Source organism: Drosophila rhopaloa, unplaced genomic scaffold, assembly GCF_018152115.1.
Source record: "Drosophila rhopaloa isolate 14029-0021.01 unplaced genomic scaffold, ASM1815211v1 contig_2, whole genome shotgun sequence".
Classification (NCBI taxonomy): domain Eukaryota; kingdom Metazoa; phylum Arthropoda; class Insecta; order Diptera; family Drosophilidae; genus Drosophila; species Drosophila rhopaloa.
The window spans coordinates 17,271,953-17,299,329 of NW_025335083.1; the positions used below are offsets into that span (position 1 = coordinate 17,271,953).

General features: G+C 39.9%; 7 protein-coding genes across 9 annotated transcripts; 3 read left to right on the forward strand and 4 right to left on the reverse strand.

Annotated features, from left to right (window-relative positions):
- Positions 1–5,155, forward strand: LOC108051850. 2 transcript variants are annotated; one of them, XM_044459960.1, is made up of 5 exons: positions 1–423; positions 3,328–3,502; positions 3,556–3,673; positions 3,797–4,497; positions 4,697–5,155. In XM_044459960.1, exons 1-5 carry the CDS (start codon positions 121–123, stop codon positions 5,092–5,094), a joined length of 1,695 nt encoding a protein of 564 aa, XP_044315895.1. In that variant the 5' UTR covers positions 1–120; the 3' UTR covers positions 5,095–5,155. The 2 variants fall into 2 exon arrangements, with proteins under 2 accessions (XP_044315895.1, XP_044315896.1); XM_044459961.1 differs by having other exon boundaries at positions 4,700–5,155.
- Positions 5,156–6,351: 1,196 nt separating this feature from the next.
- On the forward strand, positions 6,352–9,109 carry LOC108051861 (wnt inhibitory factor 1). 2 transcript variants are annotated; one of them, XM_044460463.1, is made up of 4 exons: positions 6,352–6,589; positions 6,890–7,447; positions 8,563–8,766; positions 8,819–9,109. In XM_044460463.1, exons 1-4 carry the CDS (start codon positions 6,414–6,416, stop codon positions 9,075–9,077), a joined length of 1,197 nt encoding a protein of 398 aa, XP_044316398.1. In that variant the 5' UTR covers positions 6,352–6,413; the 3' UTR covers positions 9,078–9,109. The 2 variants fall into 2 exon arrangements, with proteins under 2 accessions (XP_044316398.1, XP_044316399.1); XM_044460464.1 differs by having other exon boundaries at positions 8,563–8,759; positions 8,819–8,964.
- Positions 9,033–11,877, reverse strand: LOC108051860 (fibrillin-2). Its single transcript, XM_044460462.1, has 3 exons — positions 11,358–11,877; positions 10,019–10,555; positions 9,033–9,416 (listed from the first exon to the last, which is right to left on the reverse strand). The coding sequence occupies exons 1-3, from the start codon at positions 11,780–11,782 to the stop codon at positions 9,107–9,109; spliced, it is 1,272 nt and encodes a 423-aa protein (XP_044316397.1). The 5' UTR covers positions 11,783–11,877; the 3' UTR covers positions 9,033–9,106.
- Positions 11,878–12,728: 851 nt separating this feature from the next.
- Positions 12,729–13,282, reverse strand: LOC108051867 (platelet endothelial aggregation receptor 1). Its single transcript, XM_017134127.2, has 2 exons — positions 13,022–13,282; positions 12,729–12,968 (listed from the first exon to the last, which is right to left on the reverse strand). Exons 1-2 carry the CDS (start codon positions 13,192–13,194, stop codon positions 12,755–12,757), a joined length of 387 nt encoding a protein of 128 aa, XP_016989616.2. The 5' UTR covers positions 13,195–13,282; the 3' UTR covers positions 12,729–12,754.
- Positions 13,283–13,630: 348 nt separating this feature from the next.
- Positions 13,631–16,554, reverse strand: LOC108051859 (von Willebrand factor D and EGF domain-containing protein). The gene is made up of 3 exons (XM_017134121.2): positions 16,193–16,554; positions 14,694–15,257; positions 13,631–14,211 (listed from the first exon to the last, which is right to left on the reverse strand). Exons 1-3 carry the CDS (start codon positions 16,480–16,482, stop codon positions 13,716–13,718), a joined length of 1,350 nt encoding a protein of 449 aa, XP_016989610.2. The 5' UTR covers positions 16,483–16,554; the 3' UTR covers positions 13,631–13,715.
- A 469-nt stretch (positions 16,555–17,023) lies between these two features.
- LOC108051864 (cell death abnormality protein 1) lies at positions 17,024–18,640 on the forward strand. Its single transcript, XM_017134125.2, has 3 exons — positions 17,024–17,380; positions 17,832–18,374; positions 18,438–18,640. Exons 1-3 carry the CDS (start codon positions 17,070–17,072, stop codon positions 18,532–18,534), a joined length of 951 nt encoding a protein of 316 aa, XP_016989614.2. The 5' UTR covers positions 17,024–17,069; the 3' UTR covers positions 18,535–18,640.
- A 275-nt stretch (positions 18,641–18,915) lies between these two features.
- Positions 18,916–19,502, reverse strand: LOC108051866 (clumping factor B-like). The gene has a single exon (XM_017134126.2). It carries the CDS (start codon positions 19,500–19,502, stop codon positions 18,987–18,989), a length of 516 nt encoding a protein of 171 aa, XP_016989615.2. The 3' UTR covers positions 18,916–18,986.
- Positions 19,503–27,377: the final 7,875 nt, after the last annotated feature.

The following is a 27,377-nucleotide window of genomic DNA, read 5'->3' on the forward strand; positions in this document are numbered from 1 at the left end:
CAAAATCCATTTTCTGAAAAGAGAGGATTACTAACAAAATATACTTTGTTAATCGTGGGATAATGAAGTGAACTGTTTGAAACGCCTGATTTAAAACTTAGCTGAAATATAACGACTAATATGACACAAGAAAAGATTTTTGTGGAACTGCTCCTGATCCTTGCAATTATAATACCACTGGGGTATGGCCAAAATAGCAGCCTCAAGATCAACACAAACCTGAAAGATGTCGAAGCTGGGGCCGTGGCCCTGCCCTCGATCCAGGGCCCGGGGAACATTTGCATCCGCGAGGAGCCCTACGTGGAGCACGTCCAGGTGCCGGAGATGCAACCGGTGCGGGTCCGTACCTCCAGTTGGTGCATGGAGATCCCGCCGAGGTGCGCCACATACAAGACGGAAATGCGCGAGGTGATGAAGGTCCAGGTGAGTTGCACTGCCTCCGGAGCAAATATCCAAATGGTCGCAGGTGTTCCACTGCCGGCTCTGCCTTTGCGGGCATCTCTTGCGTCATCGTCATCCCAGCCAGTGGCAACACCTTCGCCGTGGCCACTTTTTCCACCATCTTGGGGAGCCTGCGCCACAAACCTGATTTCGATTTGCCCAACCAGGAAACCGCTCACCACGATATCCATAAATTGCCCCGATTCGATGGCCGACTTTGATTGGGTTTCTCATATATATATATTTCGCTCGCTATATGGGTTCTGTCCGCAATCAGATGGGTTGCGCAATTCTGGCCAATCTCAGCGGGGTTTCCTGTCCTTCTCCTATGGAGAACGGAAGCCGAGTCGAGTGCAACTTGGTGGCAGCTGTGATGTGCTGATGCACTTCACTTGGCTGGGATGCAAACGACCGGTTTGACTCCAAAGCATCCCAAGTGCCAGCGTGTCCTTGGCTGTTAAACTTCTTGAACTACTGGGCACATGCGGGGTATACGCATTTTTCATAACTAATATTGCTTTTTAATTATCCAAAAGTAATAATAATAAACAACTCGAATAAAACAAATATGTCATTATTTTTATATAATTTCCGAAGGATATACATTTTTTTTGGCGTAAATAATTTATTGTAAAATAATCCCAATATTACAAAATACGATTTTGAAAAACTTGTGAAATTTAACAGTTTTTTAGAGGATCAATAAGAGTCAATATAAGCCAAAGTCTATACACATTTTCTATCCGTCTACCAATCAGTCATCTTTATTTTAATAATCCTTCATTAGTTAGATACCACAACGAGTACACTTACATCACAACTTTTTAAATGCTACTGTGATAAATGATGATAACTGATTCACCATTAGTGTCAATAAATATTTATTAATTTTAGGCAATTGTTAGGGGCACACAAGCATACTATTAAGTCCACAATACCCACCGCTTGGCCATTTTGAGCTGTGCAGTGGACAAAGCGTGGAAAACAACGGCGGCGGCCAAGTGTTGACCAAGCTTGGCCAGAATCCGGTTGCAGTTGCCTGATCCGAGGGGCCTAATCAGGCTCGGCTGGTTTTTTCTATTCATTTATTTATTTTGCCACTTTTTTTTTTTGGTTGGCTTGGGGTAGGCAAAATAATTATGTCATGGTGTCAGTGATGGAAAGTGCAAATGAAAAGCGGAAAATCCAGCACTTATGGCCGGGACCGGAGGATCGGAGGACCGATCGGCGGCATTAAGAGCTCCACTTGTGCGCGGCGACTTGATGCCAAAGCTGTTGACACACTTTCGATTGCATCACTAAGCCGAGTTGCAAGCGTCGCCATCGCCATCGCCATGACAAGAGGCAGCCAGTTTTGGCTTAGTTTATTTTTTCTCGGTATCGTGTCTAATGATTTGTGCGAGTCGAGATCGCTCGCTGCTTGTCTCGAATTAATTTCATAATTATTTTAATTGGAGCTCTTGAGGTTTTCTGCCTTGCGCGAAGGTGTTCGCGGAGAATCACCTTAATGGTCTGCACCCCAAAAGCATATTTCACCGCTTGCGGCAACTATTTTCTAACCCTGCCGCTTGCATTCCTGGCGATTTTGGTCAACGCCTGCTTGGCCAACTCTAGGCTTTTGGTCTGAAAATGTAGCCACTAATTCGGCAATTTAATTTAATTAATTAACATCAACATGAACGCATAAAGAAGTTTGCGTTTAAGGGGAAAAACCAATCTGATCTCTCGACTGACAGTAACTTGAGCCACAAAGTGCCGAAAGATTTTCAATAGTTTTCCGAAGAAAAAAAATGTCATTGCAGCTGATTGATGTACAGGGTGGTTAGAAGTTGGTGGGGCTAGAGTTAACCATGTGGTTAGTGGTGTGGCACATGTACAAAAATTGCTCAACTTGTATTCAATTACTATTTATGACAAACATTTGAAAAGCCACCCGTAATTATGCAGACACAATGAATCAGAAGACCAAACTCGAATCGAATTTCACTGTTTATATTAAAATTTCCGCCTTATTCATCTGTGGGGGACACATATGCTGGCAGCTACAGATACAGATACACAGATACGAATCCATCAGGCTGCGAACAATGCGTGAGTCGGGAAATGGACGGGGACTAAATCTGGAACCGGAATGAGTGTGAGAAGCTCGCCCGGAATTCAGTTATCCAATTAAATTGGCAACTCAAGGGGTATTCGCGGGCAATGCGTGTACTTCTGGGGGCGGGTCTGTGCCCTTTGCTCGACGACTTACAATAATCTCCATCTCAATTTTGTAACTGTCGAGAGCTGGGCCGAAGTCCACTGCCCACAGGGGCAAAGTGACACTGAGGCGTTGACTGGGTTGATGGAGGGCTCTTCACAAGTTTATCCAATTAATGAACTCTTGCGATGATGCCCTCTTCAGCGTAGCAGATCAAAGAGATTTTCTGGTATTTCTGAGATTTCCAAGCAATCCACATGAATGTGAACTTTAATGCGGCATACTTTTTGGCTTTGCTTAGACTATAGTCTCTTGAAAGCTCATTGTTATTACACTATTTAAATAAAACATTCAAATTATTATGATCTTTTTGTGACGGTTTTGTATGTGTCATAAAATATAATATCTATAAGTTAACTCACAAATACAACTTTGTAGTACTTTAATTATTATTATTCAATTTAAGATTTGTTTCAATTTTGTTTTTTATTATTATTATTTCTAAGTTCACAACCACATAAGCAAATTTAAGAAAATGTATTCAATCTTGACTATTTATATGAACAAATAGAATGCCAATAACAAGTTTGCAGTATTGTGGAACACTTTTTTTCTTTTATAGAATTTGAGATAAGCCTGCTGAAGACCTAGTGGGTATTGAAGTTAATTGACTTTAAATGTTTCAGAAATTAAACAAGACGCGAAAAGTTCGCTTTTGTTGTCAAGGCTACGAGGGAAATCTTTCGGATAGCCAGGCCACTTGCAAGCCCATTTGCCGGGGCGGTTGTGGGCGTGGCAGTTGCGTAATGCCCGAAATTTGCAGTTGCGAGGAGGGATATATTGGCAAACATTGCACACAGCGTGAGTATATGGGAATATCTGTATAGTTCAGTGGTTAATTGGTTATTTTTAAGGCTGCGATCACGATCGCTGGGGACTGGACTGCAAGAATCTGTGCCAGTGCCAAAATGGAGCAGCCTGCGATAACAAATCGGGTCTGTGCCACTGCATAGCCGGTTGGACTGGCCAATTGTAAGTTTTTTTCGAGTTCATAACTAACAATATTGTATAAATAATTGTTCAAAGATATATTAATTTGGCTTATGATTTAAATAGTTTATTCTATATTAATAAAGGCATTTTATTCCCGTGCAGCTGCGAACAGTCATGTCCCCAGGGAACCCACGGCATCATGTGTCGCAAGGCCTGCGATTGCGATGAGAAGCCTTGCCATCCACAAACGGGAGTCTGCATCCTGCAGGATCATCCGCTAGAGCTGAATGTGAGCCACGTCATCGTGGAGACTGTTAACTCTACACTGGAGAAAATGGGGATAATTCCACGCCCAACCACTCCTCTTCCCATGCCGGAGGTCATAGTGATCAAGCAACCAGTTACCCACGATAATGCCCAGCACTCGCCCAAGATCATTGTCCACCAGTCGGGCAGTGAACTGCTCGAGAATCTTCACTCGGCGGCAGCCGCTGGTGTTCCCACTCCGGAGGTCATCCATGTCATAACCAATGGGATCACCTCGCCGCAGGAACATCTGGCCGGATTCGTGGGAGGCGGCTCCAACTCAAGCCAGGCGGCGTCGGATCATCAGTCCGGTTTGGTCACCACCCTAGTCAGTATTATGCTGCTCCTGCTGATCGCAATCGCGGTGGGCTCACTCTACATTTATCGGAGATATCACCATAAACATTCAGCCGTATACAATGCCAACGGGACTGTGACCACACTGCCTGCAAATCCGGAGGTGGTGCTTACCGAGGCCGCTGCTCTGGGCAAGAACTTCCACGAACCACTGCCCCAACCGCCAGTGGTCTTTGCAGTTACGCCCCACTCGAACGAGGGTATGTAAGTGTCTCTGCCGACCTTAAAATAGCTATCTACACGTTTTCATAAAATTCGGGGATATAGTGTATTTTAATTTTCATTATTTAAGTTTTGAATATCCACAAATCATAAAATTTGTGTCCTAACCAACTTGAAACAAAATTTAAAAGGTAATCGAAATTTTTAATAAATTCTTTTTAATCCTAATTCCTTCCACAGCACCAGAATTGTATGACACGCCCAGCAATAACTCGTCGATTAAAACACCGCCCTATGCCTATGCTAGGAAGGAGTCCCTGTATTCGGTGGTCTCGCCAAAGTCGCGAAAGGGCAGCCTGGATTCGCATCTGTACGACGAGATTCGCTACCACCAGCAGCACCACCATAATCAGCACCACCCAAGGAACCACCAGCACGTCCAGCACTCCACAACTGCCTCCGCATTTTTGCCGGCCAGGACACAAGTGATGGCAGAAAATGAGCAGTTCGCCAGCGGGAATCATCATTCCCATCAGCGACCTCACCACGTCACCCACTTGATAATTCCGCCACAGAACGCCAACTTTTTGCAGGTTCCTGCCCAAATCACAGCCAAAAGAATTGCCCACCTGTAAGGATGCGCCGAAATATTATGCCAACAGTCTTTACAAGAATAATATACTTTAATGCATTACCGAAACTTTCGTTTTTCCTGTAGATATTACAAACCCTTTTGGTAAATTTTACGAATTGTACAAATCTTTTTAAATATATTCGATTGAATTTAACATTTCCTTAAATATTTCAAATATTCTTTCTCTTCTGTTTCTTTTTTAAGGATAACTTTTTTAAGTCAGATAATTTTTCCAACATAGTTATACTTAAAATATTTTTGACCGTTTAAATAATATATGTACATATAAAAAATTGTTTAGCTTATTGTTATTTTACTGGTTTGGATGAGCAGGTAATACAAATTAAATTTTCAGGACCAATAATAATATTTTGTTAACTATTAGGGTGCCAATAAAATATCCGATTTTTATCTGAAATTTTGTTTAGTCGAAATTGCTGAGTTTTCTGTGATTACATTTTGGATTGTTTTTTTGTTAGAAAGATATTTCTGTGATACCACCGATTATGGATATATATAGTTTTAAAATCATATTTATATGTTGTACGAGTCATAATTTTTTGATAAGTAGCGTACGTAAATAGCAAAGGCAATAATACCTAGGCCTAGTCCAATTAATACGATTATATCCGTTGTTCCCAGATTTTCTTTTTTTTCTTCAGTTGCCAAAGGATTTATTGTTGGCTTATCCATTTCTAATGTTGTTAAATTTGTTTTGGAAAGGTCGTTTGTGGCTTTGTCCTTTAAAGAAAAGTCTTTTGATATAATGGCGTTTGCATTTATCTGAGTCACTATGATTATGATAATCACACAAATTGTCTTAATATGTGAAATTAGTTTTAAGTAATTCATTATTTCTTTTTCAACTTCAAAGTTAAAAAGAACGTGTTGATACACTGCGTGCAAAATGAGAACTGGTTGCTGATTTCTGTTCGACACCACCATATTTATTTAAACCACCCACATGGGAACCATAACCGATAAGAATTGGAGTGGGAATACTTCGCCGGTGGAGTAAAAACGTTAATTAATATATTTATTTTGGTTTACATTTGGTACATTTTTATTGCCTTTAAGATCCGCAATCAATGACGGAATTCTCTATTTATAAATTATTCAAATTGAAGTGTTGTGTGTTGACTGTGGCAAAATTATTGTAGCTTAAATTGTGCCTTTCTCTGTTTGTTTGCTCTGTTTGTTTTTGTGGATCGTTTTCCGACAACGAGAGCCGATGCTGATAAGGCCCTACTTGTACATCGAAATCCCATGGCAGCTCGTTCATTCGCTCCCCAACTGCGAAGCTCAGAACAATAAGACGGCATGCACTTTAGTGGACCGTCGGCCGTGTTTACCGCTCTGCTGACGCTGGTGGCCTTTCCTGCCCTGATTGAGGCCACCTCTACGGAGCTCTTCGGGGACATACAGAATCCGGGCGAGTTTGAGTCACTAAGTCTGACCCGCGAACGCCAGCAACATCTCTGCCATCGCGAGGTGCCGTGAGTACTATAAAATATTATAAAACCAAACAGAAATCTACTTATTAATATATTATATATAAATCAAAGATGATAAATTTATTATAAGAGTTCACAGATGATATTATGGTTTAAATTTGGACGTTAAAGGTGCAACAACAGGCTGAAAACATGTTAAAAAGTAAAACAATACACAAAGAGTTTTACTTTTTAAAATATGTAGACCCTTTTTCCCACCTTTGCTAGTTTTGTCTGTGAATAGATTGCATTTAATAGATAATTCGAGTACGGGGAAACCCTTTACCGATTGACTGATTACAGCACTGTGTTTTTCCAAACCGAGAAGGATTCCGTGGAGCGCGGTAATGGATCCACCATTTTCTTTCATCGCATAGAGATTTGTTGTGCCGGCTACCGTCGAGATCAGTATTCCGGCGATTGTGTGCCGGATTGCTCGGAAACTTCCCCGGACAACTGCCGCAATGGCTTTTGCCGCAGTCCGGGAAACTGTGAGTGCTTCGAGGAGTTTGTTCGCAACGAGCATGGGGCCTGCATCCACACCTGTCCGATTGCGTGTCAGAACGGAAGGTGCTACTTGAACGGCACTTGTGCTTGTCACCCTGGCTTCGTCCTGGATCAGGATACCCGCCAGTTCTGCCGACCACAATGCTCGCAGACATGTGGCACCCACGAGGAGTGTGTGGCCACGGGTCAGTGCGACTGCTCCCCCGGCTACCGACGAACCCCTGACCTGGGATGTCAGCCCGTCTGCGCTCCGGACTGCGGATTCGGCAAGTGCGTGGCGCCCAACCAGTGCGAGTGCTTCGCCGGATTCATAAAGCGTCCTAACCGGAATGTCTGTGAGGCGGAGTGCTACCTGTGAGTTTTCTGGAATTTTTTAATATTTCTACAAGTACTTTCAAGTAGAAACAAGATTATTTTGAGCCCTTGGCTTGTAAGCACTTAATAACAGAAAAGGATTGGCCACAATAGTCTTGTTAAGGAGTCGGTTTATCAAGCTCACTTCTGTCTAATGATTTAGAGTGTTAATAGTCTACCAAAACTACTTAAAAATACAAATTATTTTTATACCCTTGCAGAGGGTATTATAATTTTGGTCAAAAGTGTGCAACGCAGTGAAGGAGGCATCTCCGACCCTATAAAGTATATATATTCTTGATCAGGATCACCTCCTGAGTTGATATAGCCATGTCCGTCTGTCCGTCTGTCCGTCTGTCCGTCTGTCTGTTTCTACGCAAACTAGTCTCTCAGTTTTAAAGCTATCGAGTTGAAACTTTGCACACACCCTTCTTTCTTTTGCACGCAGTATATAAGTCGGAACGGCCGGGATCGGCCGACTATATCCTATAGCTGCCATATAACTGAACGATCGGAAATGCCATAACTCTGCTGTTTGTAAAGTTAGGAAGCTGGGATTTTCTATGTGTTTTATATTTGGCTAATCAATCCGACCTACCAAATTTCATAAGGATCGGCCGACTATATCCTATAGCTGCCATATAACTGATTGATCGGAAATGCAATAACTTTGGTGTTTGTAAAGTTAGGAAGTTTGGATTTTCTATGGGTTTTATATTTGGCCAATCAATCCGACCTACCAAATTTCATAAGGATCGGCCGACTATATCTTATAGCTGCCATATAACTGATTGATCGGAAATGCCATAACTTTGGTGTTTGTAAAGTTAGGAAGTTGGGATTTTCTATGGGTTTTATTTTTGCCCAATCAATTCGACATATTAAATTTCATAAGGATCGGCCGACTATATCCTATAGCTGCCATATAACTGATTGATCGGAAATGAAATAACTTTGGTGTTTTTAAAGTTAGGAAGGTGGGATTTTTTATGAGTATTAAAAATGCATCATATGAATAATTTTGGAGAATATAATTTGCAGAATATTCTGCAAGGGTATTTCAACTTCGGCTCCGCCCGAAGTTAGCTTTCCTTTCTTGTTCAATTTAAATTCAGAAATTGCGAGAATGGATTCTGCGAGTCGATATACAAGTGCCACTGCCGAGAGGGATATCGCTACGACCTGAACACCACCAGCTGTTTGCCGCAGTGCGTCGACAATTGTGGCCAAGGGAATGGAGTGTGCATTGCACCCGGAGTTTGTCGCTGCTTTGGAGGATACGAGGCCCACGGCACCGGATGTCGGCCCAAGTGTGAGAGGTCTGTGTGAGAGGACCAAAGCTTCCCACTTTCATGACTTTCTGCTCTCCAGATCCTGCGGCAAATACGGTCACTGTCTGAGTCCCGAAATCTGCGGCTGTGGCCAGGGTGAGCAGCATTGCCTGAATGGAAGATGCGACGATGTGGGCCATTGTAATTGTCCGGCGGGGGAAACCCACACCATCGATCGCTGTTGGAAGCCAAACCACTTCACCGAGCAACTCTACACCAGCGAGAAGAGAAAGCACTTCAATAGCCAGCTAGCCTACGAGTTCAATGCCCTGATCGGACGTCTATTTAATTTCAACTAAGAAGAAACAATAAAGATTGGAAGTCCCACTTAGACGGCCTGGCACGTCTGGCGTCCCTTAATGCCGCTCTTGATGAATCCCGGCCTGCAGATGCAGAAGTTGGGGGCACTGCAGAATCCGTTGGGGCATCCCTGGGAGCAGTGGGGCTGGCAGATGTTCCCCTGGTGGTCGTCCTTCACGTATCCCGTCTTGCACTCGCACTGGTTGTTGCCCACGCAGACGCCATTGAGGCAGGGCAGGTCGCACTTCGGCAGGCACTCCGACTTCTTCCGGTCCCACTCGAATCCGGAGGTGCACTCACAGGTGTCCGGACTAATACAGCGTCCGTTCTTGCAGGGTCTGAAGTTGGGGAAAGGATAAGCATTAAATCAGGTTATACTAAACATAATCATTTCTAAGGGCTAAGAGCCGATTTCTCAAAGGACAAGTACCAATAAACAAAGTTACCAAAACAGCAATACACCTCAATATTAAGATTTGACATGACATAGATTTAAATGACCATTTTACATTATATTATTGAAGTGTCACTTATCAAAAAATTGTTATTTTAAACCAGTCAAAAATTATTTTAAAAATTATGAATCTGAGATAATTTAAGATACTGATGGAGTGACATTCAAAGAGAAAGTCAATTTATAACAACTTAAAAGCATACAATTACCCATCGTTTTTAGCAAGTAAATCAATTTGTAAGTATTTTTGTCTAAAATTTAAAGAACTTTCTGACTAAAGCAACAGTTTTTATTGCCAGTCGTATTGTCTATTACAAAATTATTAACATTTATAAGCTGAGTATTAGTATAAGTAATGTAATAATAATAAATAAAGATCTTGCGTTTAAAACTTTATTGAAATAAGGTTTTTAAATAATCTTGGAGTGTCCAAGACTTTACTTATTCAAAATATTACTTTAATTGGAAGAAGGCTTTTGTACTCACGTGGAGCAGATGGGCTCACAGCGTCCTTGGAGCTTGAGGTAGCCCTCGTTGCAGGTGCAGTGTCCTGGGGCCGTGCACCGTCCATTCTCGCAGCTGTCGCAGACTGGTTCGCAGGATCCGTCGGCGGCCGGGCGGTATCCTTCGAGGCAGGCGCACTTGTTGGGCGCCACGCAGCGGCCGAAGGAGCAGCCGGGTTTGCAGTCCGGCTGGCAGTACTTGCCACTCACGGGCTCCAGGGAGTAGCCTTCGCGGCACTTGCACGCGTTGTTCTCGTCGCACACCCCGTTGCCACAGCCCAGGGGGCAGGTGGAGATGCACTTGCCCTCGAAGGTGCGTACATGGCCAGGGATGCAGACACAGGTGTTGGGCGCCGTGCAGATTCCATTGGGGCAGTCGTCCGCGCAGATGGGCTCGCAGCGGCGGTAAATGTGCGGATTGCGTTCGTAGCCCTCGCAGCAGACCTCGATGCGACTCATGTCCGGGGTGGTGCCATTGCCCACGAACTTATCCCCGGAATTGCGCACAAGGGAAGCGGTTCTGGAATTTTGTATAATGTAAACAAAATGTAAAAACAATTTTCAATTAATCATTTATGTTGAGGTCATTTTTTGAAAACCCCAAATATTGTTTGTGCTTACAAATAAATAATATCATTAGTATATTGTTGTATTACAATCGAAATTAAGGAGAATTTCGTAAAAGTCCGAATCCCTTATTTCACTGTAATGTTAATTTCGGTAATTTAATCTAATTATTTATAGTCCACAAACACTCAATATTGCTAGCAAATACTATTTCAAACGGAATTTCCTGTCCTCTCCAAATACAACCATTTATTCAAAATGTTATTATTACTAAATTGGTAGGCATCTCATGAATATGAAAAATCAAGCTAAAGGTACATTTTCTCATTAATTTCTCTTTCACTAAGATGTTAATTTCAGCATAAAAGACCAATTATTTTTATATTGTTCCAAACTAAACGATAACATTGTTTTATATAGTTTGCTTTTCTTAGTAATATCTTGACTTGAAGGGTTTACGATTTTAAAATAAATTCAAATGCCCAATCTTCAACATTATTAGCTTAACGCTTATCTTCAAACTTTCTGCTCGCTGCATATTAACTCTACCCACATTATTAGCTTGGTATACATATACTAGTGAAATCAAGTCGCATTCAGTTATCAGGCCAGTGGAGGAAGTTGAGGTCGTTAGTTCACTATTTTAATTGCTTGCCTTGTTTTCGAATGATTTCCGAATTGGACGATAACTTGAAGTGGAAATATAAATATTTTCTTACCGATTAGGACTTTTTTTGGATTTCCCCCAGACTTACGGAACTTCCTTGAAGCAGACGCCGCTGGCCATGCCAGATCGGGTTTTGTTGATGAACAGGGCCGTTTCATCGAGGATTTGGGGTGCACGATGAACCGGCGGAGTCACCGCCTGCACATAGTGTCCATAGAGCGGGGGAAGGGTGGCCGGTTGGTATGTCTCGGCGGCCACAAATCCACCGGATCCCTGGCCCATATGATTTTGACTGCTCCAGCCGTAGTTACTCCGGTTTTGACTGCTGTTCCAGGCATAGTTCGTTTGGTTGTAGTTGCTCCACCCAAACTCACTACTATTTCCGGAAAGCTGCAGGTTTCCCGATGGCGGCTGGCGCGTCTTGATGCCAGACGTCTTGAATTGTCCCTGGCCCAGGGAGCAGATGGCCATTAGAACAGCCAGGCACAGCAGCTGGCACGACGATGACCTCATGGTGATGTCACTTGATTACGGATTACGAATGGAGATTGATGGTGCGCCCACGTCCACGTCCGCTGGCGGCTGTAGTTGCACTTCGACTAATCGTCTCCCAAAGCGAAGCTGCCGGTCTTTCAGTCGCCAATCGCAAATCGCCTCCGGCGACCTCCTGCCCCCCTCCTAATCAGCACCTCGCCATTGGAACCGGGACCTATCGATGGGGCAAACAGAGCGAAGGTTTGCTCTTAGCAGCTATCAGGCAGCGCTAACTGATCACTTCTATAATTTGCGGCTCGTAAACAAAATTCATTGCCTTTGGGTATTTCCAAGAAAACTATGGCGTATAACGATGACTTCAGGTACTCGCGAGAACTGAGGAGTTGAGGAGTGCTGAGCACCAAAGTCGCAGAACATGTTAGTGACGATCAACCAATCTATTAAGCTTTCTAAAATACAAATAAAAAGTGCCTTATTGAAAGTAATCATGAGATTTCGACATAAATATACAATTTTTGTAATACTCTAATACTCTGCAAAACATAGAAACTATAAATTGAATATGTGAATTAGCTTAACAAATTAAATAACCTGCCGATATTTGTGTAATTTAAATATGAGGTTGTCGTAAATAAACAGCCTGTGAATTCGAATTTTATTATTTTGTTGTTAAGCAAACAACATTATTTTGTATCATTTTAATATTTGTTACTGTCAAATATACTTTGGTTTGCTTAGTAAACTCTTATAAATTTTGAAAGTTTATTTAAGATGTTTTTTGTTAGCCAATACTAAAAAAAATACGACGATTTCAATAAAATATTAGCCACCTTTAATTGGATCTTTAAGCAGAAGAATAACGACTTCTAAGACATTGATCACCACCACACAATCCTTTTTACTTTCATTAAATTGTCATTGACTTTGACTAGATTATTAATTGATAGCTAATGAATAAGATAAGTTAGTTTGCGTTAATATATTTATTTATTAATCTCTATTCAACCCATTTCGGCACTTCCTGTCCCTCCGCTCGTATCCAGGAGCACACTCGCAATCTCCCGGCGTAATGCACAGGCCATTCGAGCAATCCTCCCTGCAGATGGGCTCACATTTCAGAAGTTGGTTGTTGCCTTTATTCACATAGTCATTGCAGCAGAAGGAGATCTGTCGACTTCTCGAATTGGGATTCACGGTATCCACACTGAAAGGAATTTGATATTGAAGTTGATTCGTAAATCTGAATGGATTACCTACGTAAGAGTCTTGTAGCAGATGCCGGATGGTCTTCTGGCCAACGCCTCATTGCGCCAGTTTAGATTGTTGTTGTCCTTATTTGGTGTCTTCCAGAACTGGGCTGCGATTGGAGTGGGCAGCTCGAGTCCCGTGCCGATGATAAGAAGGCCAATCAGCGTGGATGTCAAGTGCATTTCGCTAAGCTACAACTGAGAGTGAGGTCGAAATAAAACGAGAACGCAATGCTCGCCAACGTCTCGGAACAACTAAATTGTCGTCTGTGTCAAGCTCGGCTTTAAAGTGTACGGAGAAAGAAATGTTCTATATTCCTAAGAAGATAATACTATTTTAGTACCCGGCATTCGTGGGGTATATCAATTTGTCGGAGGTAAGTGATAAATATTTGTTGTTTTTATTGGAAAACATTTACTTTAAATACTAAATTGTGTGCACCCCTCTATTCTTGCTTATTAATGACAAAATCTTCTCATATTTCAATAAATTTTGTGAAAAGGGTAGCAATGGTTCGTCTAACAAACAAAGTAAATTAAAGTCGCTCCCAAAAATACAACACCCTAGAGATGAAACCCGAAGACATGCATAGAGCCCACTGATAAGACCGCAATGGTGTATATATGTATGAGTATTTATTTGTGATTTCTTTGTGACTCTGAAGAAGTGAGTGTGTTTTAGAGGGAGAACTGTAGCCCTCATCTCATGGCTGATCCCATATTTGGGTGTTAGTGGTGAAATTGAAGTGCCTGCCCAGCAGCAGATTGAATTCCTGGATGAGCGATCCGTTCACGCGGACAGTGTCCATCGAGGCGTATGTGGTGACCGTGTCCGGTGACATGCACTTGTCGATGAAGCGCGTCTTGCCCACCTGGCAGCGGCATCGCCCCATGGAGTTGCACAGTCCGTGCTGGCACCGCTGGTAGATCTGATCCGGACTCGGGACCACGGCGCATCCGCACACATTCGGCGCTATGCACTTGCCGTAGAAGCCGCAGCCCCCGACGCAGACCGCCTCGCACCGCTCCCGATTCCGGACGTAGCCGTTGAAGCAGCGGCAGTTGCCCGGCGAGATGCAGACTCCGTTGTCGCAGGTGTGCCCGCAATCCGGAAGACAGCTCGTGGTGTTGGCGTCGTAGCGATATCCGTTCTGACACACGCACGTCGTGAGGTTCGCACAGAATCCATTCTGACAGCGCCTTAAAATTGTTAAAATTAAATACTTTAGTTAAACATTTTTTCATAATTAAAATTAAGAATACAAATGAATAATGTACCCATTGTCAAATTGATCTTTCATATGCTATTTGTAGAAAAAAACACAATAAATATTAGAAAACGAATTTGATTTAAGTATCTAATAAAATAGTGAACTTTTTACAACACTAAAAACAATCAATCTTTATTATTATTTTTATAACCAAATTAATTTACCTTTTGCACAAAATAAAATATATAGAAAATAATTCAATAAAAAAATAATTAATTCCCTTCTTTGTATATTTTAATTAAGACTGTTTTTGGTCCCTGGTTGCACCACATGATACTGAGAGCATTCTTTTTAGTGTTTATTTAGCAGCAGTCTATTGTTCTTAAGTTCCACATAATACTGCATTTTTATCTCAATTATAGAATATTGTACTAGTGTGTAATAGGTAAGTGGGGTGATTGGAAGACTCACAAGTAGCAGATTGCTTCGCAGGAGCTGCTGTTCAGTCGCTTCTCATATCCGGGGAAGCAACGGCAGTCGTTGGGCCCGACGCAGTGGCCGTAGCCGCAGTCTGGAATGCAGATGGGCTGGCAGCCCAGGGCCGAGGATTCCCGCAATCCCCGGGCATAGCCCTCGGCGCAGGAGCACTTGCCCGGCTCCAGGCAGACCTCGTTGTGGCCGCAGGTGGCGTTGCACTGCGGTTGGCAGAAGCGGCGGGATCCGTCCAGCTCGTAGCCCCGGTCGCACTTGCAGGTGCCGTTGAGGAAGCACCGGCCATGCGGACAGCCCAGCGGACAGGTGGGCACACAGTTGTGGCGGTAGTCGAGCACGAAGTCCTCGAAGCACTGGCAGATCCCTCCCGCCAAACAGAAGCCGTTCTCCTGGCACCGATCCCCGCAGTCGGGGACGCACTGGCTCCAGTCGTACTCGTAGCGCCGCCAGCCCTTGCAACACACCTCGATAACGTTGAAGTAGCGATTGGTGGTGCTGTTGCCTACAATCTTCACCTCCTTGTCGTACTGGAAGAACACGGCCCTGGAAAATCATATTGCTTAATATTTTAGATGTCTAAGGTGAGAAAAATATATATATTTCAAGAAAACATTTTATATTTCATTATTTTTTAACACAACATTATCCATTTTAAACTTTCTATTTCAACAAAAAGTTAAGTTAATACTTTTTGTAAAAAGTTACAACATTTTTAAAAAGTTATAGAACTTATGTGGATGTTTTTAATAACATATTGGTTAAAAAACATAAAAAAATGTTTAAATATATGTACTATTTATAAAAAAAAATAGTTTAAACAAAATGAAATGCATTATGTTGTGTTTAAATTTAAACAAGAGAGAACGCTATAGTCGGGTGCCCCGACTATCAGATACCCGTTACTCAGGTAAAGGGAGTGCGAGGGAGATTGAGATAGGAACTTTGATCACGCATAACTTTTTAACGAATGGTCCGATTTGAAAAATTACTTCTACATTTCGATAGGTATTGATAAACACAATAAAACTGCATTTTTACTTTTCCGAAATATTTAAATTTTTAAAATCGTATATAAGCGATTGTGGGCGTTAAAGGGGGCGTGGCACCTTTTTGAAACAAACTTGCGCTGCGTAGGAACTCCTAGAATCTGCATGCAAAATGCCAATCTTCTAGCTTTTATAGTTTCCGAGATCTCAGCGTTCATACGGACAGACAGACAGACAGACGGACAGACAGACGGACAGACGGACAGACGGACATGGCTATATCGACTCGGCTAGTGACCCTGATCAAGAATATATATACTTTATAGGGTCGGAAACGCTTCCTTCTAGCTGTTACATACTTTTGCACGAATACAATATACCCTTTTACTCTACGAGTAACGGGTATAAAAACGGGTACTGTAATAATTTTTAATTTGAGGAAAGTGTAGGAGAACCCAAATATTGTTTTGAGTTAGGGCCCCACCCACTTACGGCACTTCCCGGTAGCACTTGTCCGGGTGTTCCCCCCGCCGGGGCAGAGATAATCCGTTGGGGATCACGTAGGGCTTGCGAGTGGTGGTCGAGGAGGAGAGGCGCCGCTGGAGAGCCTCGTGCTCCCGCTGAAGGTCCCGCTGGCGCTGTTCCTCGCGCAGACGCGCCTGCTCGTCTCTTTGCTGCTGGAGCTGCTGCTCGTGGAGTTGCAACTCCAGGGCTTGCAGCACGCAGAGGAACAGGACCAGGAGCACCGAGTGGAGGCACAAAGAGCGCAGAAGTGCCGACATGGCGGCCCTGGGACAGATTTATTTGTGCCGCGCTACCGAAACGCTCAAGTCGCAATTGTTTACTGCCCCGTCGACGACGCAGTTGGGCCAGCCTCTAATCACAGCCGGAGGCAATGATAAGAGGGCTTCCAGCTTTTAATTCGGATCGAGTGCGAGAGATCCAGGGCTCGCAAGGCCAATGTATGTCAAGTAGGAACGAACTAAAGATTGTTTTATGTGGTTTCATTGCTAATTGTGAAACCGTCTGTGATTTTTCTAAGTATATAGGGATGGAAGTTTAAGAGTGATTAAAAATAATAATACATTTGTTTTTTTTTTTTACAGAGTCAAAACGATCTTCTTTGGCCATCAAAAATAAAAATCGAGTGCATTTATTAAGCATTTTATTTTGTGTTATTTGTATTAGAAAACTAATTTTTAGTGGGTAAGAACAAGTCGCATTTCTCTCATTTTTGCCTATGCATATACTATAGCTTTTCTGATAAGACAAACAAATAAAAATGGTTTAAGGGGCGAAAATTAGTAGAGTTTCAGCTGGCAAATTGTGAACACATTATAGACAAAACTAAATCGTGTGGTTTCGCAAAATGTGGCTAGGAGATTTAGGCCTTCGTCTGAGCTTTTTTCAGCTAATGGTGTGTCTGCCCACCATTTACACCAGTGTTCCCAATTATTCTGAGCAATATAATAGGAGACCCGCATCCCAGCATCCAGGTGCGGGTAACTATGTACGCGATTATCCGGAAAACAGGCAATTGTCATATAATCGACCTGGTGGACCAGCAAAATTCGAAGATCCCAGAAATGCTGAACGGCAACCGAAACGTCGCGAGTATATGATTCGAGCCCACGAAACGCTTTCCGTTGGAGGGCAAAACAAGTGCCGCATTTGGGTGCCGTAAGTTTTTAGATGTTACTGCAGTACAAGTGACAAACCTAGGAAAAATCTATTCCAATAATAATCTGAAACAAACAGAGTTATACATCAATTTTGTGCGCTTCTTTAAAATAATTTTCAACCATTGTATCTATTAGATTTGTATATGTATGTGTTTTTTAAATTCTTTTAAGCTCGTTTCCACGTCTTCAGTATGATTCAAAAATTTATTTTAAAATGAGTAAGCTTATGATGTTTTGCCGTTTTGAGACTCTCTTTGAGCTTATCATAAAGGCAAGAAAACGGGCCTTACATCATTAAAAAGGCTTCACATCTAAATGCTTTATTTTAAGACTACAAATTGAGCATAATTTTTCTATATCTTCACACTTGTAAAGGTCTTCAAAGGTTGAGAAGTAGGAATAAAACCAATTTCTTTTATTTAAATCTTTTTCTGCCCAACTTTTTGCAGGCCCGATACGGTTGACAAGTACTCGCATCACAGTGTCATCCAGAAGGACCAGGCCAACCACCTGTTCATGATCGAGGTGTGCTGCACGGGCTACTCGGCCAGTAGGCTGATGGGCGTGACCGTGTGCCGGGCGCAATGTAGCTGCCAGAATGGGAGCTGCCGGAGACCGGGTGAGTGCGAGTGCTACGACGGGTTCGTCCAAAATGACAACGGCGACTGTGTGTTCGCCTGTCCGCTGGGCTGCCAGAACGGGCAGTGCTTTTTGGACGGCAGCTGCCAGTGCGATCCGGGCTACAAGCTGGATGAAACGCGGCGCTATTGCCGACCCATTTGCAGCAGTGGGTGTGGCAGCAGTACACGGCACAACTGCACCGAGCCGGAGGTGTGTGGATGCTCCAAGGGATACCAGCTGACCGACGTCGGATGCCAGCCCGTCTGCGAACCGGACTGCGGAATCGGCGGTCTTTGCAAGGACAACAACGTCTGCGACTGTGGACCGGGATACAATCCAAAGGACGGTGTCTGCCAGGCGGACTGCTATCAGTGAGTCATCGAATAAGCGCCCTTGATTAGTCCCTTATTAAAACCACTCCTCATCCACTGCAGGAAGTGCGACAACGGCGTGTGTGTCAGCCGAAATCGGTGTATCTGCGATCCGGGATTCACTTACCACGAGCAATCCACCATGTGCGTTCCGGTGTAGGTTCACCCAAAGTTTGAACTACTATTTAATTGATTTGTATTCGCTACTTTGATTTTGATCTCGAGCTTACCATTTGAAAATAAAGACATTCCCTTATTGCATAAGATTCTTTTAAAAAGCAACTGATTCATTCGGTTCGGAAATATGTCAAAAAATATCATTTTTTTGGTATTTCGTAGCGATAAAGATGAATGGCAGTTTTTTTTGTTCTTGGTGACATCCTGTACCACGCTGGATAAAATATTTTAAACGAATATTACTAATGCCTTTTAACTCATAAAAAATAAAGGATCGAACTAATAAAAAGTATACATTTATTATTTAATAAATTTAATAGTTGATTATAATTTTTTTACTGCTCATGGCTATATTTGGGAAATAATATTACTGGAATTTAATAAGACTAACTTTTAAACAGTTTCTATTTGATATTTAAAGTCAGCATACGAATATTACTTTTTAAACTGAACGGTACCTAATTCAGGAGCTCCACACTGGTCTTTGACAGAATAAGACGTTTTGCGGCGCACCATGAATTTAACCAGCACTACAATAATGCCAGAAAGTAAAATGACAAAAAACCAACATAGATATGTTTTCCAATCATTTGCAATTGTTTGTGGGAAGTGTGGATTTGAATCCGTACTTGAAGTCCAACTGTAGTCCGTACTTGATTCCGTATTTAAATCTGTACTTGAATACGTACTGGAATCCGTACTTGAAATCGTTTCGAAAGCCGTAGTTAATTCCTTGCTTAAACCAGTGCTTGAATCAGTACTTTCATCAGTACTTAAACCTGTAGTTGAATCCGTAGTTGATTCCGTATCATCATCGTACTCGTAATCCTTCCAATAGGCAGGATCGGGATCTCCCGGTTCGGGTCGCCAGTACTGAGCGGCTGTTGGTGTGGGTAGCTCGATTCCCAAGCCGACGAAAAGAAGGCAAATCAGTGTGCTTGTCAAGTGCATTTCGTGAAATTATAACTGTGAATGAGGCTGGATTGAAATACGAACCCAATGGTAAAGTTAGGAAAAAATCGATAATGGGCACCATCGATAGTTTTGGGTATCGATGTTGTCTATAATAAATGGTATCAAAAAAATAAAATATATTTATTTTGTAAAATATATTAATAATTGCTTTTTGTTTACTATAGTCGTTTTACACTCAGACTGCAGCAAATGAATTTCCATCAAAATTTTGTAATATAGTAATTATATACTATATCAGAATTAAGGACAACAATCAAAATCAGACAACAATATCATTTAGCTGCCATAGAAACGATGACAAAGTGCAACTCAAAATCGACGTATGTAGCTTCATTGTTTTTAGTAACATAGGTATAGAAATCCAAATGTAGTCGTTTTGTAATATAAATGCAAGCCGAAGTTTGCTTCCTTTCTTGATAAGGATTTATTTTGTGTTATTTTCGGAAAAATGGAATTCCTATGGCCGGAGGTAGCCGTAAAAAAGGCAGTAATCATTCCAGAAACGTGGCAAAACCAGTGTCGTATATGGGTCTTGTAAGTTTTTGCGGTACACTTACAAACTTTCAAAGTGTTTTATGGAATTTTCTATTTTTGAAATTTTGTGAATTGAATAGAATTATTATTGTACACTTTTTAAAATACTCGGTAAGATTTATTTAAATTCTTTAAGTTTTATTCAAATAGCTTTAAAACTGAGGGACTTGTTGTCGTAGCAACAAACAGACGGGCGGACATGGCTAGATCGATTGGCCTGATTTTATACCCGTAACTCGCAGACTAAAAGGTTATATTCTAATCGTTGGAAAGTATATAACAAGTAGAATCAACACCCCAACAATTTTTTTTATGTGTTAATTATGATGTCATGAGGTATTCCGAAACGGAGTTGATAATTTTGAGAGAGCGAAAAAACTGATAGCGTTGGGCTTATTCCCGCCCGCTGGAGGAAATTTTTTTTGGAAATTGTTTAGCTGGGTGACACATTTATTTAAAAATGAGTCAAAGGCAACATTTTCTTATCGGAGAATAAAACCCCTTTTTCTTCAAAGAAAGCTGACTAAGACGATCGCCAAATTTTTCCGAAAAGCTAAGCTTAATTTTTGTTGCATTTCGTAGCGATAAAGCTTTTTTTGTTGTTGGCGACATCCTCTACCAGTCTGGAGAAAATATTTTAAGCAAATATTACTAATGTCTGTTGACTCATACAAAATAAACAACTTTTATTAATGGTTGGAATAATAAAAATTATACATTTATTAAACACTTGTTAAAATTAATCGCATCACTCTTTAATACAGTAATTAAGTAGTAATCTTAATTATATTGGTGGGACCGCATCGATTATAATTTTTGTAAAGCTCATGGCTATATTTGGCTAATAATATTACTGGAATTTAATAGGAGTAGTATATGTGGAAAACCAAGGCTTTGATATAATAATTAGTTAAACTGTTTTGAATCGATATTATACGTCACTATGTTGATTTTTAAATTGAACGGTTTTGGAATTGTGAGGACTACATTCGTCTCTGACAGTATAGGACCCATTGCGGCGCTTTATCAAGTATATGACAAGCACTGCAATAATCCCACAAAGAAGAATGCAAAAAAACCAAATAAGATAAACTTTTCCACAATCTGAGTTTTTAAAGGAGTGTGCATTTGATTCCGTACTTGATTCTGTACTTAAATCCGTGCTTAAGTCCGTAGAAAAATCCGTTGTTGAATCCGTAGTTGAATACGTATTGGAATCCGTAGTTAAGTCTGTAGTTGAGTCCGTAGTTGAATCCGTAGGTAAAACTTTCACATCTTCGTCGGCATGTTCACATAAGTTCCCCTACGAGAAAATATTTAGTTTCACAGATTATTTTGGGGAAATAGTACAAAAATCATCCAAACTTTAACATTTATTTGCTTATTACTTGATAAATATTTGTTTTTAAGGATTTCTATAATAAATTTCTAATTTTATAAAAATCAAACGAATTTATCGATTCAATTTCCGAACCTACAAAAAAACATTACGTCTGGTTTTGAAGATCATTAGTCAAAGAACTTTATAATATAGGTAATATTATTCTTTGTTTTTTAGAAATACGTACGTATATATCCGTGCAGGCGTGTTTGCGACCATATTTCGTGTTGTATCCAAAAACAGTGCTGGAAGCGCACAATACCAGGCAGACCAAAATCAATTGAAATTTAATCATATTAAAATTTTTTGTTTTTCAATATTGGGAATGGATACGTTTCGGAGTCGACTTCTCTGTCCTGTGTCAAGAATTAAATTAAAACTTTTAAATGTTCATTAATGTTTGTGAAGCTTTATTGAAAACGGGGTATTTGCGGTGCTCATGGGTATGCAAGATTCGATGTGTGTCCCAGCGGATCTTGTTCGGACCACAGAGATAGTTATAATTAGAGCACAGTGATTTCTTATGAGACTTGTGTTCAGATTTAGTTCGTTTCTAGCCCTAATTCAGTAATTTATCTATTAGTGTTTTCATTGAAAGAATGAAGTGTAGGGTAAGGCATTGTCGAGTCGGTCGTCTCCGCCATTATTTATTCAACTTAATGACGCATTTTATTTTAATTATTCATTTCTTTTTATCTCAAACTTAAAATATACATTTTTTGACACTGAGTTACTGATGTACTTTTTTTGGGTGTAGCCATCAACTCTAACAATAGTCCAAAATTGTATTAAGATGTAAAAAAAAAGCAATAGAACTTTAGTGTAGAGCCCAACTCACCTATTTGTTTTCCCCACATTTTCACAGACCCAATACAGCTGAAAAGAAAACGCTGTTAAGTTAATAAACTGCCGTTGCATATTTTATATTTCCAGGTATTTTGCCTTTTTACAATTATACAAAGTTTTTATTGCAGTCCTGTTAAAATTAATTACAATGCATAGTAAAAATTAAATAGTTAAATTATTTATGGCCCTGGGACGCTTAGCAAGGTGTAATGTATTAATAAAGATTAATTTTTGTATTTCATAGAACAATATTATAATTTAAATAAATAGAAATCATCAGTTCATTATTTTTCAATTATTTTAAATTTAAACGTTATTTAAATTTGATGATGGTTTCTGACAGAATAGGACCCATTGCGACGCATTATCAAGTATATGACAAGCACTGCAATAATCGCAGATAGAAAAATGCTAAAAAACCAAATAATAAAATCCACTTTTGCTTTTGATACTGACATTATACTTGAATCCGTTCTTAATTTTGGGGTTGAACCCGTAATTAAATCCTTACTTGCATCCGTAGATGAATCCGTAATTGAATCCTTACTTAAATCCGTACTTGAAATAGTTCTTGAATCCGTAATTAAGTCCGTACTTGAACCCGTAGTGAAACTCGTACTTGTACCCTTACTGGAGCCCGTACTGGAACTCGTACTTGAAGCCGTATTTAAATCTGTATTTAAATCCATACTTGAATCCGTACTGGAATCCGTACTAGAACCCATACTGGAAGCCGTACTGGAACTCGTACTTGAATTCGTACTTGAAGCCGTATTGAAATCCGTACTTGAATCCGTTATTAAATCAGTACTTGAACCCATACTGGAATCCTTACTTGAATCCGAACTTGAACCCATGCTGGAACCCGTACTGGAACTTTTACTGGAGCTCGTACTGGAACTCGTACTTGAAGCCATATTTAAGCCCGTATTTGAATCCGCACTTGAATCCGTACGTGAATCCGTAATTAAATCCGTACTTGAATCTGTACCTAAATTCGTACTTAAACCCGTACCGTAGCTTGTACTGGAACCCTTACTGGAGCCTGTACTGGAACTCGTACTTGGATCCGTACTTGAATCAGTATTTGAATTCGTATTTGAATAAGGACTAGAATTTGTAGTTAAATCCGTAGTTAAGTCGGTAGTTGAATCCGAACTTGAATCCGTACTTGAATCCATACTTGAATCCGTACTTGAATTCCTACAAGAATCCGTATTGAAGTCCGTATTTGAATTCGTAATTAAATCCGTACTTGAACCCATACTGGAACTCGTACTGGTTGCCGTTTTTAAATCCGTAGTTGAATCCGTACTTGAATCCGTAATTAAATCGGTACTTGAACCCACACTGGAATCCGTACTTGAATCCGTACTTGAATCCGTAGTTGAATCCTTACTTGAATCCGTACTTGAATCCATACTTGAATCCGTACTTGAAACCGTATTTGAATCCGTAATTAAATCCGTACTTGAACCCATGCTGGAACCCGTACTGGAAGCCGTACTGGAACTCGTACTTGGATCCGTACTTGAATCAGTATTTGAATTCGTATTTGAATACGTACTAGAATTCGTAGTTAAATCGGTAGTTAAGTCAGTAGTTGAATTCGAACTTGAATCCGTAATTAAATCAGTACTTGAACCCATACTGGAATACGTATTTGAATCCGTACTTGAATCCGTACTTGAATCCATTCTTGAGTCCGGACTTGAATCCGTATTTAAGTCCGTATTTGAATCCGTAATTAAATCCGTACTTGAACCCATGCTGGAACCCGTACTGGAAGCCGTACTGGAACTCGTACTTGGATCCGTACTTGAATCAGTATTTGAATTCGTATTTGAATACGTACTAGAATTCGTAGTTAAATCCGTAGTTAAGTCAGTAGTTGAATCCGAACTTAAATCCGTACCTAAATCCATACTTGAATCCGTACTTGAATCCGTACTTGAATCCCTACTAGAATCTGTATTGAAGTCCGTATTTGAATTCGTAATTAAATCCGTACTTGAACCCATACTGGAACTCGTACTGGAAGCCGAATTTAAATCCGTAATTAAATCCGTACTTGAATCCATACTTGAATCCGTACTTGAAACCGTATTTGAATTCGTAATTAAATCCGTACTTGAACCCATGCTGGAACCCGTACTGGAAGCTGTACTGGAACTCGTACTTGGATCCGTACTTAAATCAGTATTTGAATTCGTATTTGAATACGTACTAGAATTCGTAGTTAAATCCGTAGTTAAGTCAGTAGTTGAATTCGAACTTGAATCCGTAATTAAATCAGTACTTGAACCCATACTGGAATACGTATTTGAATCCGTACTTGAATCCGTACTTGAATCCGTACTTGAATCCATTCTTGAGTCCGTACTTGAATCCGTATTTAAGTCCGTATTTGAATCCGTAATTAAATCCGTACTTGAACCCATGCTGGAACCCGTACTGGAACTCGTACTTGGATCCGTACTTGAATCAGTATTTGAATTCGTATTTGAATACGTACTTGAATTCGTAGTTAAATCCGTAGTTAAGTCCGTAGTTGAATCCGAACTTGAACCGGTAATTGACTCCGTACTTAAATTCCTAGTTAAATCCTTTTTATCTTCTTCGGCACCTTCAATTAAATCCTCCTACGAAAAAATGTGAAGTTGTAAATTAGATTTCTCGAATATTTCAGGTGAAATAGAATTTTCCCTATAAACGGTCTCTTATTTGGTTTTCTCATTCAAAATCTACCGAGAGCAAATTTTAAGTAAGGTTTTTAAATGGTAGTTTATATAAGTGAGATAGTGTAGAATTTGGTTTTTTGTATACCCTTGCAGAGAATATCATTACTATCTAGTCTTGTTGTTCTGTCAGTCAATTTTAACGCAAAATAGTCCCTCAGTCTTACAGATATCTGAAATCTTCCAAAAAGTAATGTTTCTATTCCAGTTAATATATAAATCGGAACTGGGCAGATTAGCCGATTATTTCATATAGTTCCCATCATAGTAATCGGAAGAAAATACAAAAAGAAATGTATTACTTTGTAAATACTGCAACATGCTTGTTACATTTTCAGATTTACAAGTTTAATTTTATAAAAATAGGATGACTTTATCATATGGCTGCCATAGGAAAAACGATCGAATCTATCGAAAATTTAAACACATAAAAAATAGAAGTAAATCTGTTTTGTAGAATATTTGTTTAGTAATAGCTGCAAGGGTTTATTTAAATCCAAAGTTTGCTTCCTTTCTTGCTTGTATCGTTTTTATCAGAGTTCACGAAACCAACCAACGAACCAATCTTAAAAAGCATATTTTATTTTATTCCCGTTTAATCGCTTATAGTTTAATCCAGGATAGCATTGTCGTTATTAACGTTATGCTAAGTCTATCAAAATATTAGGACTAGATTCGTTGTTCATCAGAAAAAAGTACCATTAAATATAGAAAATAGAATTCTTTATTATTCAAAGAATACGTACGTGTATATTAGGCTTCACTTCGGGTCCAAAAGGTAAGCTGGATGCGCATAATGCCAGGCAGAACAAAATCACTTGAAATTTAATCATTTTTTTTTTAATTGTTTGTTTTTTTTATTGTTAAAGCCGGACCCTTTTTGGAGTCAACTTCGCTGTTCTGCGACAAGAAACAGATTAAACTTTTAAATTTGACTGCATTTCTGCAGAGCGCGTTTAAAATGCCAATTATTTTTGGGGTTTAAGGGTATGCTATGTTATATGGTGCACATGCAACAGTGAGGATAACATAAGAGTTGCATAAATGGTAAAATAAATTTATGCATTGGGTTAAAGATAAAAAAATCTGCTAGACTTCAGAGATGGTTTTTTTTAACTTCCCCACCTCTTCTTTTTTAATTTAATGAATGCAGTGTAGGATAACTCATTGTCGAGCCGCTTGACTTAACCATTCCGTCTACATACCGCCAAAAATGCTGTTCGCGATAAAATGTTGTACATTAATTTGATTAGCCAGTACATACGTATATGTGTATGCTTCCATTTCTTTTTAATTTAGTGAACCATTACAATATAATAATATATATATATCTTAAACATAAGAACATAAAATGCGAGAATGAGCGACCCGAACAAATATAGCGATTACGGATCATAATATAATATCCGACTGGGTTTGAAATAATAGTAAAGAAAATGCAATAAAATAGTTTCTGTAAATAATAAAAACAAATATAATAAAACTTAAGAATATTAAGTTTTTCAGAAACTGAATTAACAAAAATTTTAATATTATATGATTGACCATTTTAAAAAAAATTTTTTTTTAACACCGACGAGTATTGTTTAAGCTATGACGAATAATATTTCTGTTGAAGAAATACACAGCATTAATTTTAGTTAAAATTTAATCTTTTACGGATTTCCTGTGTTAAAATGTATCACAACAGTTTGATAAGAATTAAAAAACTGAAGAAAAGTTTTCGTGGAAACATGAAACATAATTTGGAATAACGAATTGTAGATTCTAGGAAGTATATATAAAGGTGACTGAGTTCAAAAATAGGATTGTGGCCATATATACGTATATTATGTCAACTAGGTTATACTTAACCCATAAGACTTACACATAATAACAAACTACTACATTATTATAACCGCTATAAAAGCCGAGTCAGGGTCTAATAAAGATTCGTTCATAACAAATTAATGTTAAGTTTGGTCAGGGAATCGGCGGTTAGAAATATACTTTGTTAGTCAAAGGAAGATGTACGAGCTGCACCAAAAAACAGTTGAAATAATAATAAATAAGCTGTATAAAAAACAAATAGATACTTGTTTGAAAAAGATCATTATCTTTTTAAATAAATAAGGGGTTGCTTACTTTTTGTTTGATGAAAGTTTTATTAAGCTCAAGTATATTACAAACTATACAAATTTTTATGTAAGAAAAAGCACAGCTTCGCATGTGAGTATATTTAATTTATTTGTATTAAATATTGTAAGTCTACGTGGATTAAAAACTATAACGAGCTTTTGTAAAATATGGCTTCGGTTTTAAAGTTGCGCCGGGCGGTATATCCTCGGTAGTACTTTGTGGCTCCTGCAGCAA

Coding starts and splice junctions, on each gene's coding strand:
- LOC108051850 (XM_044459960.1), top strand. CDS start 121: ATGACACAAGAAAAGATTTTTGTGGAACTGCTCCTGATCCTTGCAATT. Junction 424..3,327: donor GCGAGGTGATGAAGGTCCAG/GTGAGTTGCACT, acceptor TAAATGTTTCAG/AAATTAAACAAGACGCGAAA. Junction 3,503..3,555: donor TGGCAAACATTGCACACAGC/GTGAGTATATGG, acceptor GTTATTTTTAAG/GCTGCGATCACGATCGCTGG.
- LOC108051861 (XM_044460463.1), top strand. CDS start 6,414: ATGCACTTTAGTGGACCGTCGGCCGTGTTTACCGCTCTGCTGACGCTG. Junction 6,590..6,889: donor CTCTGCCATCGCGAGGTGCC/GTGAGTACTATA, acceptor GACTGATTACAG/CACTGTGTTTTTCCAAACCG. Junction 8,767..8,818: donor TGTCGGCCCAAGTGTGAGAG/GTCTGTGTGAGA, acceptor TCTGCTCTCCAG/ATCCTGCGGCAAATACGGTC.
- LOC108051860 (XM_044460462.1), bottom strand. CDS start 11,782: ATGAGGTCATCGTCGTGCCAGCTGCTGTGCCTGGCTGTTCTAATGGCC. Junction 10,556..11,357: donor GTCTGCTTCAAGGAAGTTCC/GTAAGTCTGGGG, acceptor ACAAAATTCCAG/AACCGCTTCCCTTGTGCGCA. Junction 9,417..10,018: donor TGTGAGCCCATCTGCTCCAC/GTGAGTACAAAA, acceptor CCCCAACTTCAG/ACCCTGCAAGAACGGACGCT.
- LOC108051867 (XM_017134127.2), bottom strand. CDS start 13,194: ATGCACTTGACATCCACGCTGATTGGCCTTCTTATCATCGGCACGGGA. Junction 12,969..13,021: donor ATCTGCTACAAGACTCTTAC/GTAGGTAATCCA, acceptor AATTCCTTTCAG/TGTGGATACCGTGAATCCCA.
- LOC108051859 (XM_017134121.2), bottom strand. CDS start 16,482: ATGTCGGCACTTCTGCGCTCTTTGTGCCTCCACTCGGTGCTCCTGGTC. Junction 15,258..16,192: donor AAGTGCTACCGGGAAGTGCC/GTAAGTGGGTGG, acceptor ATGATTTTCCAG/GGCCGTGTTCTTCCAGTACG. Junction 14,212..14,693: donor TGCGAAGCAATCTGCTACTT/GTGAGTCTTCCA, acceptor AACAATTTTAAG/GCGCTGTCAGAATGGATTCT.
- LOC108051864 (XM_017134125.2), top strand. CDS start 17,070: ATGTGGCTAGGAGATTTAGGCCTTCGTCTGAGCTTTTTTCAGCTAATG. Junction 17,381..17,831: donor AAGTGCCGCATTTGGGTGCC/GTAAGTTTTTAG, acceptor AACTTTTTGCAG/GCCCGATACGGTTGACAAGT. Junction 18,375..18,437: donor TGCCAGGCGGACTGCTATCA/GTGAGTCATCGA, acceptor CATCCACTGCAG/GAAGTGCGACAACGGCGTGT.
- LOC108051866 (XM_017134126.2), bottom strand. CDS start 19,502: ATGCACTTGACAAGCACACTGATTTGCCTTCTTTTCGTCGGCTTGGGA.